Below are 15,577 nucleotides of genomic sequence, written 5' to 3' on the forward strand. Positions count from 1 at the left end.
CCGGTCCTGCTCAATCAGACATTTTACATAATGTAGAAGGGGACAGAGTCCCTGTGGTGCATGACAGGAATATGTTGGGAAGAACTGTTTGGGTTTTCCCTCCTTCAGGCAAAGGCAAACCCATTCGTGGGACTGTTTTTGCCCAAGGACCTGGATGTACTTGGTGGGTGATGCTAGAGAATGGAGAAATTCAATGTGTACCTCAAGGAAATTTAACCCTAGGTGAGAATACTCAATTCTGAGCTGTATGATATTAATTGTTATATAATACTAACTTTATCTAATAAGTGTTTTTCAGGATAAATAGCGGTGGTGAAACCTCAGCTAGCTTCTCCAAGTGATGTCCAGCAAACTCTTCAAGAGGGACATGCTACCTGTGGATATGGACCACAATGAATTTCATATCATCTTTTCTGCCCTGAGAGTCTGCTATGACAAAAACCTGCAATTATGGACTAAAAGAACTCAATGAACTTTTGTGTATAAAGATAAATCATAAATAAGGGACTTCTGTATATATATTTGTATGTATCTGATGGATAAGATGTAATGATAATCAGAGCACGATGCAAATGGTATGGAATAAGGGGTGGAATGTCCTGGTTTGAGGTAAAACAGAACTAATTTTCTGTTCAGTAATTTTTCCTTTTTAGCTGGGCCTCTTCTAACTAACTAAACTCTGAAATTAATGGCATATTGTTCAGAAACTGCTCGCTCTCATAGTGATAAGACCTGATAATACCAAGGAATGGTGAGCAGAGAGGCCCTTGCTTATACTTATTGCTATAACAACCAAGGTCAGGTAAATTTGTTATTTGCCCCGTTGGAGGGTAGGAAGCGGAAAAGCGTAGAGGGGTCACACCTGTGGGGAGGAGCGGACAGGACAGGTGACCCAAAACTGACCAATAGGGTATTCCATCCCATCTGCATCATGCTCAGTATAAAAGCTGAGGGATCAAAGGGTTAAATCTCTTCCTTCAATGGCCGACATCTGAGGAGGACCCTGTCTGTTCGTCTGCCTTTGATTCCGATCCGAGCAATCCTGACTCCAGATCCGGAATCCAGCTCCTGTCCATCACCGAGTCCAGCCTGGGACTTTCCCCTGTGCCTGCTGGTGACGTGATCATCACCCTGGGAGCTTGATACGGTTTTGTATATACTGTGTTTATTTTTTTTTTCCTTTTTCCCTTTTTTTAAATTATTTATTATTTCATTATTTATTAATATTTTCATTAAAGTAGTTTAGTTTTTTCTAAACTCATAAATCTCTTTTATCTCTTCCTCTCCTCTCTTTTCCTTGGGGGGGGGAGGGGCCATCTGTCGCTCTGATTGGTTAATCTGGTCAAAACCATGACAGCCCAGTACAGGGAGATAGTCACTGCTCCAGTCCTGCTGGCCACACTATTGCTGATACAGACCAGGATGCTGTTGGCCTTCTTGGCCACCTGAGCACACTGCTGGCTCATACTCAGCTGACAGTTGACCAACAGCCCCAGGTGACCAACAACCCCAGCCTCACAGTGAAGGGTTAATTCACAATCTCCACTCGGACCAGAAACCAAGTTCATCTTCAGTCCAGCCCTTGGTCTCAAATACGTCACAATGAGACACCTCTTTTCTCCCAGATCCATAGAGAAAGAGACCTTTTGGGCAGCAGTTGCTCGTGTCGGTTCTTGGCATCAGCTTTGGGGAAGGAACCCTACATTCAGGCACCGCACCGAGCAGATACCATTTTATTGCAGAGATGCTCTGAGAGGGTCAGTTTGGTCCCAGTGTCAGATGACCATGTCTACGGGCACCAGGTGAGACAGAGGAGGTTCGTTCCTCACTAGTGACGTGCGGAAAGCAGACTCCACAACCTGTGGGGTTGTAAAGTAGGTATGTTTATTCAGCGCCGGGCAGCACGGGGGGTCACCCCACCAAAATCGTGCGCGCCCACCGTGGCAGTTAGCTTAGGATTTATACAATCAGATCTTACATATTCAAGGGGCGCCTATACATATCCATAACCTTTCCCCGAAAAGGCGGTCTTTATTACAATGAGTTACGAGAAATCATTTCCATAGTCTCCACCTTTAACTCCCCCCCAGCTGCACGTGCGCAGTGTTTCCCGGTGGTCGTGGGCTGGGGTCTCGGGGATGAAGGCCATGTCTTCCTCGCTGTGTACTTCTCGCTCTTAATGTTAATGTGTTGCTCCAGGCCACGGGGTTGGGAAACCAGATGATCACTCTGTCAGGACAACTGAATACCAATTGTTCCCTTATCTCCCATCGAGGCCGACATGACCACTTTATGGTTTCAACACATCCTTTCTTTGCCTAAACACCTTGGCAATGGCTTTAGGCTATAGATACACAGTTTAAGCCAAGCAATGGCCCTGCTATTAACCCTTGAGTGTTATTTCCCCTTATCACTAGCAGCAAGTGGAATCCCAGCTTTTGTGAAGACACATAATAGCCACAGATCACCACAAAATTATAATGATAGTGATGATAATGCAAAAGAAAATGCTAATGAAGGTAGAATAATATGTCTAAAAAGAGTAATACCAACAAAAACAAAAGGATTGAAATGGGATAGCCTGACAATCTTTTGCAGAGAGTGATGGGAAGCTTATCATTATTGAGGAACACCCATGAGATCAGTTTCCACAGGGCATCCTTGAGCTCCTGGTTCCTCACACTGTAGATGAGGGGGTTCACAGCTGGAGGCACCAACGAATACAGAATTGCCACCACCAGGTCCAGGGATGGGGAGGAGATGGAAGGGGGCTTCAGGTAGGCAAACATGGCAGTGCTGATAAACAGGGAGACCACGGCCAGGTGAGGGAGGCACGTGGAAAAGGCTTTGTGCCGCCCCTGCTCAGAGGGGATCCTCAGCACAGCCCTGAAGATCTGCACATAGGAGAAAAGAATGAAAAGAAAACACCCAAATGCAAAAGAGACACCAAGGACAAGAAGCCCGACTTCCCAGAGGTAGGACTCTGAGCAGGAGAGCTTGAGGATCTGGGGAAGTTCACAGAAGAACTGGTCCACAGCATTGCCCTGGCAGAGGGGCAGTGAAAATGTATTGACCATGTGCAGGAGAGCATGGAGAAACCCACCGCCCCAGGCAGCTGCTGCCATGTGGACACAAGCTCTGCTGCCCAGGAGGGTCCCGTAGTGCAGGGGTTTGCAGATGGCAATGTAGCGGTCATAGGCCATGATGGTGAGAAGACAATACTCATCTACAATCAAGAAGACAAAAAAAAAGAGCTGGACAGCACATCCTGCGTAGGAGATGGCCCTGGTGTCCCACAGGGAATTGGCCATGGCTTTGGGGACAGTGGTGGAAATGGAGCCCAGGTCAAGAACAGAGAGGTTGAGGAGGAAGAAGTACATGGGGGTGTGGAGGTGGTGGTCACAGGCTACGGCGGTGATGATGAGGCCATTTCCCAGGAGGGCAGCCAGGTAGATGCCCAGGAAGAGCCAGAAGCGCAAGAGCTGCAGCTCCCGCCTGTCTGCGAATGCCAGGAGGAGGAACTGGGTGATGGAGCTGCCGTTGGACATTTGCTTCCTCTGCGCAAAGGGCCTGGTCAAGGACGAAAACACAGATGAGGACAAGTTTGGAGAGATTTATCCGTGCAAAACCTATTACATGTCTTAGAGAAACCACCCACGTAGCCTCTGCCTTTCCAGTGGTGTAGTGGAGAGGAGGGGACTCTTCTTTGAAGAAGGCGGTCCTGCTGTGCAGCAACAGCTAAATAGGAACCGGGAGTGATCTCAGGGCAAATCTACTCGTGCTTTCAAAGAGCTTTTCAGCATTGTCCTTCCCAATTCACCAGATTGCAGAACTGTGGAGGTTTCATTTTGTTTATATTTTTCCTGTTACTCTTCTCACGTCTGGGGAGTGTTTTTTGAAGGCAGACATCCCTGGTGCTTCTGCTACACTGCAAGTGCTATCCTTAGAGTCCTGGGAGGCAAAGGGACAGACCCCTGGTGGAGCTGGAGGAGAGCTGGTCTGTCCAGCAGTCTTGCTCCCAGCTGTCCTTGGCTCACACCTCTTTGGTCCGCATGATGACCCCACTCAGATGTTCCCCTGAAAGGAAATTGGACGCTGCTGGGAACAGGGGAATCCAGATTCAAAGTGCAGGTGATCCCCACACAGCCCTCCCCAGGGAAGATCTGTGTTCTTGTGGATGCCCTAAAAATGGGGTGTCCTTAACGGACAGTCAGCCTCTTCCCCATGCCCTGGACTGCTTTGCCCAGAGCCACCTTGCACCCACGGAAACATGGGCATGGCAGGACCTGCAGGATCAGCTGGTGAGTTGCAGCTGAAACCCCCCTTTCCCAGCAAACCTGAAAACAAGAGCAGCAGCAACACCGGGAGGGGTGGAGAAACAAGGAGGAATGTTCCAGGCACTTGGGAGAGTCTCCTCTGTCGCAGAGGAGGCAGTGCCTGCCCTGGACCCTGTGAGCTTGAGGGCAGAGGCTCTGCTGGGTGGGAGAGGAGACCGGTGCTCCTCGACTGGGGGAAAAACATGTTCAGCGAAGGGCTGACCAGGAGGTGCCCAGATCTCCCCTCCCAGCCTTGGCTGCCAGCAATTTTCTCTCACCCACTGCCCTTCTCTCCGCTGCCTGGAGCTGTGCTTGCCAAGAGCTGTTTCTCTGTCCCAAGGTCTCCCCCCGTCACTGCTCACAGACCCCATTTCACCCTCTGGGTGCTCAGCTCTGCCCTGCAGACCCCTCCTGGCAGCAGGGCACTGCCCAGGGCCATCTGTCTCTTGGCAAATCCTAAGGAGCAGATCAGATGAATCCAGAAGAGACCATAAAGGTGACATTGGTGCTTTCTGTAGACTTTATCAGGTTCCTTGGGAACTTATTGATAACTCACTGTAATGCTGGAGGAATCTTAGAGATTTGTCCAAAACTGAAGGAACCACCACCGTTCACCACCACCACCACAGCAGGAATCTGAGAACACCTTTACATAAGGTAGCCCCTGCCTTGATATGCTCCTTGAAAAGTCCCCTGTGAAAAGGTTCTGGTGGTAATGTGGAGCTGTGAGCAGCCCTGACCCATGGAGAACCCTCTTGAAGGCAGAGTGACCTTGCCCTGATGGGGGTCACGCTTTCCATCCACAGCTTCTCTCTGCAGTGCCATGGGGAGCTCCCCGGGTGGCTGAGAGCTGACCCTGGCAGGCGGCAGAGTCCCTGCCCCGGCACACAGAGCCCTGGGGTGCAGGGACCCTGCGCGGAAGGACAGCCCTGGGCACCCCTGGCTGCACACCTCCACAACCATCCCCAGCAGAAGGCAGTATCGTGCCCTGTCCCTCTGATGATGCACCAGGGAAGCCCTGCTCTGGAGCACGTCCTCCTCCTCTACAAGAGAGAAATTAACAGAGTCCTCCTGAAAGATCCCACAGGCTGTGGGATGTGCCAGCTTTTGGAGATTCTTCCAGGAGCACAAGCTACAGCGCCCTGTATCCAGAGGCTTACCATGTAAAGGGCTGTGAAGGTCTGTCTCCCAGTGAGGTCTCAGCTCAAAGTCTTCCCAATACCGATTGCCTTTATTCTGCCTCTGCCTCACTCCTCTCCCCTCGGTGCCTGCAGGCAGTGCCCTCAGCCCTGCTGCGCTTGGCAGAGGAGCTGTTCCCGGGCAGAGCTGTCTCTCTGCAGCGCTGCCCCATGGCCACGAGCTCCCTCCATCCCAGGAGCCCAGAACAGCTCAGCAGCAGAGGAACAGCCCAAAGAAGAACCTTTTCTGCTCCCTCTGGGCTCCCTCCAGCTGTCCCTGGGGCTCCAGGGGAACCTGCTGTGAAAGAGGCTGAAGCAATCCCTGATGTTCCCTCCCTCAGCTGGGCAGGGACACTTCCTTCCTGCAGTGTCATTATTCCTATCAGAAATAGTTGGGCACAAGAATCACTGGTTGGTTTTTTTTTGGTCCCATATCTAGGGAGGACATCAGGAAGGAGAGAGGGAATGATCTGATTTCTCCAAGCTGGGAGGATGTGTTCCATTGAGTGAATCTGGGCATTTCATCCTGGGCCTTTGGACCTGGGGCTGGACAGACACGCAGCTCTCTTTTGTCCAAGCCATGTCTCTGCTCTGAAGCAAAGCCTTTGCACACACTTGGTTTCACTTATGGCAAATATGCACTCGCCAAGTTCTACAGCTGTGTTGCTTCACCCAAATTGTGCGGCAACACCCTCCACCGGGGCACAGACAGGATGAGCTGGAGCCGTTAATGTTGGAGACAGAGCTGTGACACTGATGGAATAAACTGCCAGGCGTGGTGGCAGAGCTCAGTACAGCTGGTGTTCAAGGACAGAATCACAGCAACAGTCCAGATCAAACCTCCGTCTAAACTTGAAAGGCAATTCAAGGGCACCATCATGAGTGTTTACTACTTCAGGAACAAAGAAGAAACAAAGATACCACGTGGCCTGTAATTTACCTACTGAGTTTAGTAAGAGGATGTGTAGATTGGATTGGAGATTCTCTACGTCCTCATCTCCTGCCTCTTTCATAGCAAGGTCTCCCAGGCCTCTGTGACTCGAGGCAGGACTCCGGAGGAGACGAAGCAGCAGTGGACCAAGTCAGGGGTCACTTGAACTAACGCAGTCCTTACCAGTCTCTGGGACAGGAGTAGCGTTATCCCAGGGCAAGGAGCGAGCAGGACGTTGGGACGTTGTCTCAGTGAGGCCATTCTCATCCGCTCTGCCTGGAGGCCTGCAGCTCGTGGGGCCCGGCAGGGGACTGTACCACAACCCGCACTGTATAATGTGTTTCTAATGTCCCAAGAGGGATGAGAGAGTGCGTTCATGACATTTGCAGAAGACACCGCATTGAGGAAAGCAGACACTACACTGGAGGCCAGGATGGCCATCCCAAGGGACCAAGACAAGCTGGAGTAGTGGGCCAAGAGGAACCTCTTGATAGCCAGTAACTCTTGCCCTTGAGGTAGACTAAGCCCATGCAACGACATAGGCCAGGGACTGCCCAGGTGGGCCGCAGCTCTGCAGGGAAAGCTTTAGTGGTCCTTGGGTCACAGCAGGTAAAAGATGAGCAGCCAGGAAAGGTGGCCAACAGCATCCTGGGCTGTATAGGCCAGAACAAAGCCAGTCTGCTCAGCAATTTTTACACTATATCCAGAATATTTTCCAGGATTTTTAGTGCCAGAGAGACCTTGACAAACTGGAGCCAGCTCCAGTGGAGGGCCACAAAGGTGAGTTGGGTGGGAGAACTTGTACTGTGAGAAGAGGCTGAGAGAGATGGACCTATTCAGCCTGAGGAGAAGATCTTGTGGAGAACATGTAGCACCATTGCACAGCTCCCAAGAAGACTGAGTCAGGCTCTCGTCTGTGGTAGAAGACATAAGGACAAGAAGCAATGGGCTGAAACAAGAGAGTTGGGCTAGGTACAGGGAGAAGCTTTTCCAGGATGAGGATAGTCAAGCACTGGAAGCTTTTTCCCGGGGAGTGTGCACCGGCTCTATCCTGGAAAGGGATCAAGACACGTTTGAATAAAGCCCTGAGTATTCAGGTCTAACCCTGCTCTGAGCAAGATACCTCCCAAGGTCCCTTCCAGCCTCAATGATGTTGTTCTTTCCCCTTCATGTTTCCAAATCAGGGAGAGCTCTCAGCTTCTCCCTGACCCCAGAAGTAATTCACATCAAGCGATCAGGTGCGGGGCTGCTTCACAGGTGCCACCAAACAGCCCTGATCACCTCCTTTGCTTCCTTATTCTTTTGCCCAAGGCCAAGTTCTTCTCTCTTGCTGTCCTTATACCCTCCACAAAAACCAGCCTACTGGGTTAGTCCTTTCACAGTAGTTTACTCACTCCATGTCAGCATCCATGCAGAGAGTCTACAAATGAACAGGGCATTGAAGCCATCATGGTGGAAAATGAGACAAGGCAGTTGACCAGCTCCTTGAACCCAAGAATCGATATGTCATGCCTCCTGAGATTCCCGGGAACAACTAAGCTTTTTTTCCAGAGAAGTGGGCTTTCTTTTTAGGTGTCAAGGAGACAGGGAGGAGAGAGCACGCTCCAGCTTCCCAAATCCCATGAGCGTGCCCAAACCACCCTTCCCTTAGAATCATAGAATCGCTGAGGTTGGAAGGGGCCTTTCAGATCACCGAGTCCAACCATCAACTTAACGCTGATGAAAACCACCACTAAACCATATGGATAAGCACTACATCGACCAAACTCTGCAATACCTCCAGGGGTGACAGTTCCACCACTTCCCTGGGCAGCCTGTTCCAGTGCTTGATAACCTTTTCAGTGTAAACCTTTTTCCTCATATCCAATCTAAACCTCCCCTGGCGCAACTTGAGGCCATTTCCTCTTGTCCTACGGCTTGTTACTTGGGAGAAGAGACCGACCGCCCCCGGCTACACCCTCCTTTCGGGGAGTTGTAGAGAGCGAGAAGGTCTCCCCTCAGGCCCCTTTTCTCCAGGCTGAACACCCCCATTTCCCTTAGTCGCTCCTCACAAGACTTGTGCTCCAGACCCCTCACCAGCTCCATTGCCCTTCCCTGGACATGCTCCAGCACCTTAATGTCTTTCTTGTAGTGAGGGGATCCTCTTAGGCCTGATGAGATCAGGAGACGTAGGAGTTATGCACTATGAACAGCATGGCCTGAGGACCGGTGTCTCCTCCCTGTAATGCATGTGGACAGTAAATGCCACACTTCCTTCTGTGGATGAGAATTCCCTAACCAGTCATCCATCTCCCTGACATTTGAGATGAATAAATAATGGATTCCATTATTTTTTTAATGACTGAGTTTAAAATGCACATGAAGAAAAGAAGCACCCAAGTTCACTTTGAGAACTTCATTAAATGAACAAAGAACTATTCTGATCCCCTTCAAACCCACTGTTTCTCTTGCACAGCCAAGAGGCTAGTACATGTTTTGTGGGTTGCCAGCGAAGGGAAGACAAAGCCAGTCTCAGTCGGCTCAGGCTTATTTTACCTTGAAAGTACCTCCTTCTTTTGATTTATGAGATTGACTCATTGCAAATGGCTTTTGTGGAAACATTTACAACTATCTGGGATGAACACCTCCCAGATCACCATCTTCGAGCCTCTTGGTTCCTTCTGCTTTTTCTTTTGTGATTCACCATGTCCTAAGGTGTGTGACGATATGCTCAGTGCTTAGCATGTCTCTCTCCACTGACCGCAGCAAAGGGATTCAGATTAGGTGCCCAATTTAGAGATTATATGTGAGCTTAGATCTTAATACAGTTTCAGTTCAGACCTGAGATTTTTACTTTAATGTAGTCTATTGGTTTTGGATTCATCTGTGCAGAGCACCTCTGATAAGTCACCCTCTTTCTAATCTTTTTCCATTGGCCAAGGCGACCATGTGATCATCTGGAGGAAGAAAAATTGTCCGTGGATAGAAACAGATGATTCTGGAGTGATTTCAGCTGTCCATATTAAGTGAGATGAGTTATACTTCCTGAAAACCTTTGGGGGTATTTTCTTCCTGCTGAATCAGAAATGAGGCTCGAGGATGGGGTCAGGAGCAGGTATTGTAATACAGATGTAATGCTTAGATGGAAGAGAGCCTCCCCTTGTCAGGGAGCAGCTGCTTCCGACAGGAAGACGAGCTGGGAGCCGAGGGAGACACCATGGCTGGCTGCACTGGTGCCTCTCCAGGCAGGCCCCAGCCCCACAGTATCTGAGCAAGGCAAGCAGGACAGGCCTGGGGATGGTGGCCTGCAGTCAAGCCGGGAAGTCAATCCATTCATCAGGATGAGGTTCAGGTCCAGCCATCACAAGCAGGCCCAGGGGGATAAGGCAGTGCCAAGATCAAGCCAGGGAGTCATTCTGCCGTTGATGTCCAGATAAAATGGTCTCCATGGTCAGACAAGAGCATGGGCATGGTCTGGAGACCAGTACTCCTACAGCAGAGAGTAGGGTAGGCAATGAAGGCCTAGAGCCCCTGGGCCCATGACTGTGGATGGAGGCCTCAACTGAGGCCAATCAGGGCCAGGTTTATTAGTTCCCTCAGGCCTCTGACATCTCCCAAACTTCAAGAGGAGTTGAACGGACTCTAGGAAGCTAAGCAGAGAAGTAGCCCTGATTGGAGATAAAACGGATCAGCCATTTTGCTGAAGACTGGGAAGAAGGCAAACAACTTTTGTCCCCCTGAGTAGCCATTGTCACCTCAGTCTGAAGGCCTGGAGAAAGAGTCTCCATGACTGTCCCTCAGAAGTCCCTTTATCCAACCTGGGACATTATGGCCTAGATGGCATACAAGACTGGCTGGGTTAGTGGTCCCAAAGGGTAATGGGGAATTGTCCGCACTCTACCCAACGTCCACCTACAAACAGAACTCTTTGGGGGTCTGCTCTGAGCTCTGTTCTGTTTAGGAGCTTTATCAGTGACCGAAGAAGTATACGGGATGGACCTTGTCAAGTTTCTGGATGACACAAAACCAGAGGGATGCAGTCAATTTGTTCAACGGGCAGACTGCCCTTTCGAGGGAGCCAGACAGCAAAGCCAATTCCTTTGGCACTGGAGCAACAGGTCAAAAAGCAGTGTCCTGATCCATCCTGACAGAAGGAAAGATGGGACAGACTAACCCTTTATAATGACGATAGAGGAGACTGACTGACTGGGTAGCGACTCTTCTAAAAAGTATCCGGAGACCTTGGTGCACAGGAGGTCAGACTTATTCATCAGTGAGTCCTGAGGGCACGGAAGGCTGGCAGCACTTGGGGTTGTATCAACAGGAGAGTAGCAATAGGCAGACTCACCAGATCAGCACTCAACTGAGCACATCTGCAAAAGCGTAGGCAGCACCCCACCACCCCGTACAAGAAAGACACTTATAAGCTTTCATGAACTCAGCAGAAACCACTAAGATGGTCAGGAGTGTGGGAGAATGGCTAGCTGAGAAGGGTCACGTAGACATGATCCAGCTGGCCGAGCAAAAGCTTGAGAAACATCGGATTCAGCCCCCGTAACTACTGGGCTGGCAAGGACACCTTGTCCTTGACTATAATTGTTGTATGATAACAGGGAGATTGCAGCTGCTCAGGCATGGGAAAAGAGGATGAAAGTAACTGTAAAGAAGGAACCAAGGGCGGAGTTGATCTTTCTAAGAACTAACCAATCATGAGCTTAACTTTTGTAATATGTATGAGCTAATTATGTTAGGACATAAAAGGCAACTGTGTGAATCAATAAACGAAGCTTGCTGATCACTCATATTGAGTGGCCCTGTCTTCCCTCCGTCGCGACACAGGAGGACTGAGCACCTGGGCTGTGAGGATAAGCTAAGGCAAGTGACTCTTGTTTAGCTTGGTGAAGAGGCAGCTGAAAGAGAATCTGCCACCAGCCTTCCAGAACCGAAGAAGAGGTTACCCAAAAGACAGAGCCAGGCTCCTTACAGAGATGCATGGCAGGAAGAAAAAAGGCATGGTCATAACCTGAAACAGGGGAGATTCTGACCTGGAACAGGAAGAACATACACTGTGAGGACAGACAGACATTGGATCAAGTTGCCCAGGAAGGCTATGGAATGCCTCCTTTGAGGTTTTTAAGACGCCACTGGACACAGCCCTGACCACCACGTCTGACGTCACTGGAGACAATGCTCTGTGCCGTGGCTTATCCTAAATGGTGTCCCAGGGTCCCTCTCTCCCTTTGTATTCAGTTGAGAGACAGGAGTCTACTTGTCATGAGGAGCAAGTCAACAGAGCTGAGCGGTATCATGAAGAAATACTTAGAGGGTGGTGAGACCCTGGCCCAGGTTTCCCAGAGAAGCTGTGGCTGCCCCATCCCTGGAGGGGTTCAAGGCCAGGATGGATGGAGCAACCTGGTGTAGAGGGAGGTGTCCCTGCCCATGGCAGGCGGGGTGGAACTCGATGATCTTTAAGTTCTTTTCCAGCCCAAACTGTTCTATGATTCTATGCCCTCTTGCTCCCCTTGACCTAAAGCTGGAGCCAAGGAGAACCCTGTGAACCTTTCCTTTTGGAGGGTGGGATCCTAACTGGCAGTCTAGATCAGCAGCTGAGCTCCCTTTAGCCCCCAGAGAGTTTGGGGGCAAATTTGCCTCTGGGAAAGGTTTGGGTTTCTCCTCTCCTCAGTAGCAGAGCCTGGCACCCCCGAGGGTGATTCATCCCGCCCCACATTGCCATTCTCCTCAGCTTGGAGGAAATAACTCCTTCCTTCCCACCGACCGACCGTTCATGGAGTCAGGGAGAAGCTGTGACGCATATCTCATTGTAGTTCTGCTCCATGAGTTTGAAGGCTCATTGCCCTAGCTCATTTCCCCTCTTCCTAGGAGCATAGAGGTCCAAGAGAGGGCAGCTCAGGGCTTTCATCCCCACAGGGATTCACTTGCACAACGCTCAGTTTCTGTGACACAGAGAGTGGAGCTGCAGCAGGAACCTTCAGGAGGCTCTTCTATAAACCCGGGAGGCACTGCAGAGCTGGGGATATTCGGTGCTGGTGAAGACTCACCGAAGGAGATGCTGACAGAAGAGTGCAAGGACAGAGCAATGGCTGAGTCCTGGGTCAGCATCTGCAGGCAGAATTGAAAGAGGGAGGATGGAACGGGGAAGAGGCAGAAGAGAGCACCCAGACCTTGCCTTTCATCCTCCGTTACCCTCAGAGGGAAGGTCGTCATCATGCTGGGGATTACAGGTAGGTCCTGGATTTGCTGAGGCAGGTGTGGTTAATGTGCCAGTGGCTCTCTGCTCAGTGACAACTAGGAAGTGAGACCATGTGTCTTGGTACAGTCCTGTCCTCATTCCAGCTCACTCTTTCCTCCAGATACCCTCTGTGTGTCCTTGGCACTGCTGAACAGAGATACAGGCAGCGCGACCGTCAGTGCAGTCAGAGCTGTGGGGCATCAGACACCTGCATGGACATGAAAAGGTTGGGGCAGAGTGTATGGGGGCAATGGTGTGCCAATACGTGTCCCTTATTTTCTCAGCTCAGTCTCTCTGTTTCTTTCTCCATCTTGCTTGTGTCTTAGGGATCGATCTCGGTCCCTCAGCCGTCTCACAGCTGTCTCTCAGCCATCCGCATGGGACGTGATCTCCTGAGAGCGGTGAATCTGGGGCACCCTCCCCATGGAAGCACCCTCAGGAACAATGCATCCCAGAGTAGGTGGGGTTCCTCCATCCCAGGAACTCTCTGGGCTACCCGGGTGCCTGCCTTGGCCATCTCCAACTCACTGCAAAACGTGTAAAGTTTGAGGCAGGGAATCATCAGGGACAGTGTTTTGACTGACCCGAATGTTATGAAAGCCAGAAGAGGAGGTGTGGGCTAAGTGCATTCTCTTTCAGCCACAGACGTGCTGTGGGCAGGCAATGGGGCACGTATCAGGCATTTACTGGCAACCTCTGCTTGATTATGATCCTGCCCTGCCTCAGCCCCCACTCACCCTCGGGACACTCTGGTGTCTCCACTGCAACGCTGAACAGGGAGCCCTGAGAACTCAGGTGGCGATGCTGAGGGCCAGGAGTTGTGCTGCTGCAGGGAGGCAGCCCAAATACAGACAGAAATTGACGGCGAGGAGGAAAAGATGGCCAGCAAATGATCATCACCCCTGTCCTTTTCCCCTCCTCCTTGAGCAACATCACTTTTTCCTCATTAAGCTTAGGCAGCTCAGGTCCCTCTTCTCTGGAATTCAGTTTTCTCCATCCTCCTCTCCCAAGTTCACATCTGCTTGTAAGTCTCCTGTCTAACAGACCCTTTGCAGTGCCTTCAATGACCAAGCTAGTAACTCCTGGCCACTCTTGCTCAGTGGAAAGAGATGGACTGTCCAGGGACAGAATTGTCTCATCAGAAAGCAAATGTTTCAGGGAGTTGAGACCACTAATCCTAATCCTGTTCAGTGTCTGTTCTTCCTCAGTGGGAAGAAACCGTCTGTGGCACGATGCGTTCCCCTAAAGGCTTTTTTGCACAATCAAGTTTTTCTCTCTGGCCCATCTTTGTGTTGCTTGAAAGCAGGACATGGCCAATGTCTATGCCGGGTACTACTGGGAATAACTTCATGCCTCATAATCTAATGTGAGCAAATGAACATTCTCTTTCATTCCACAGAAACAGGCACCTCAATGCGGCAACTCATCTCTCTCATCAGAGGAGGTTCTTCTAAGAAGAGCAGATTGGCCCTCTCGGAGAACCTGTTCCTGCCCTTTCCCAACAAATAGTGCCCCTAGACTAAGTCTGAATCCAGTTGAATGGGGGAAAACCTCCATCTTGTCTCCAGCAGTGACTTCTTCCCAATTCCTTTTCAAAAAAAAACCAGAAATGCATGCCCTTCCTCAGGTTCCCTTCCTGCCACGAGGGGAAAAGAAGGTCCTACAGCACTTCACAGAGAAAGAGGAATGGGACAACCAGACATCGCCAGTGGAGTTCCTCCTGCTGGGACTGAGTAATGTCCCCGAGCTGCAGGTGCCTCTCTTCCTGCTCTCTCTCACGATCTACATGCTGACCGTGTTTGGCAACCTCCTCATTGTTGTGCTGGTGGTGGCAGATCGACGTCTTCACACTCCCATGTACTTCTTCCTGGGGAATTTCTCCAGTGCAGAAATCTGCTACACTGCCACTATCCTGCCCAGGCTGCTGGCCAGCTTCCAAACCAGGGACAGAACCATTTCTGCTCAGGGCTGCATGACACAGTTCTTTTTCTTTGGCTGTTTTGCAGGTGCCGAGTGCTATCTGCTGGCCACCATGTCCTATGATCGGTACTTGGCCGTATGTCGCCCCCTGCTCTATGCAAGCCTCATGAACTGGAAGCTCTGTCTCCAGCTGGCAGCTGGATCCTGGCTGGCAGGATTACTAATGTCTACCATAGTCACGGGACAATTTTCCAAGTTACGGTTCTGTGGTCCCAATGCAATCGATCACTTCTTCTGTGATTTTGCCCCACTGTTAGAGCTTGCCTGCAGTGACACCACGGTGCTTAGACTGGTTACTTTTGCAATCTGCTTTCTGGATGTAGTCTTCCCATTTGTACTCACATTGGTGTCCTATCTCTGCATCATCGCTGCCATCCTGAGGACCCCAACCACCATGGGGAGGCAGAAGGCCTTCTCCACCTGCTCCTCTCACCTCATTGTGGTCACTGTTTTCTACGGCACCCTCATCATTGTCTATATGGTACCCAGGACAGCCCCACTGAGGCAGCTCAATAAAGTGCTCTCCTTTTTCTACACCATCCTCACGCCCATGGTCAATCCACTCCTCTACAGCCTGCGGAACAGGGAGGTCAAGGCGGCTCTAGGAAATGCTCTCAGGAAAACTGTGGCCCGCGTTGAGAGCTCGTATGAGATGAGATCCACCAGGCACAAACAGGTTGTGGATCTCTGTTGATCAAGCATAGACAACTTGTAAGTGCACATCTTGTGTACCAGGTATATCTCTACAAGTGCAGAATCTGTGGATCGTTTGTGGAGTGAGAAGTGGGAGAAGGGAATTTGTGTCTTAAAGAAATATAGGTCTGGTGTTGAAGAGTGGAAAAATATTCCCTGGCCTTTTTCCTTCTTTCAAGCAAACACATTTGTGATCCCGCCCATTCACCTGGGAGCTGTGAAATGCCCCACCTGCCCAGGGGTGGGAGAC

At 50.5% G+C, this 15,577-nt stretch overlaps 2 protein-coding genes across 2 annotated transcripts; one reads left to right on the forward strand and one right to left on the reverse strand.

Annotated features, from left to right (window-relative positions):
- Window positions 1-2,510: 2,510 nt before the first annotated feature.
- Window positions 2,511-3,548, reverse strand: LOC141478094 (olfactory receptor 14J1-like). The gene has a single exon (XM_074167229.1). It carries the CDS (start codon window positions 3,546-3,548, stop codon window positions 2,511-2,513), a length of 1,038 nt encoding a protein of 345 aa, XP_074023330.1.
- A 10,715-nt stretch (window positions 3,549-14,263) lies between these two features.
- On the forward strand, window positions 14,264-15,328 carry LOC141478095 (olfactory receptor 5AP2-like). Its single transcript, XM_074167230.1, has one exon. It carries the CDS (start codon window positions 14,264-14,266, stop codon window positions 15,326-15,328), a length of 1,065 nt encoding a protein of 354 aa, XP_074023331.1.
- Window positions 15,329-15,577: the final 249 nt, after the last annotated feature.

Source organism: Numenius arquata, unplaced genomic scaffold (assembly GCF_964106895.1).
Source record: "Numenius arquata unplaced genomic scaffold, bNumArq3.hap1.1 HAP1_SCAFFOLD_257, whole genome shotgun sequence".
NCBI classification, from domain to species: domain Eukaryota; kingdom Metazoa; phylum Chordata; class Aves; order Charadriiformes; family Scolopacidae; genus Numenius; species Numenius arquata.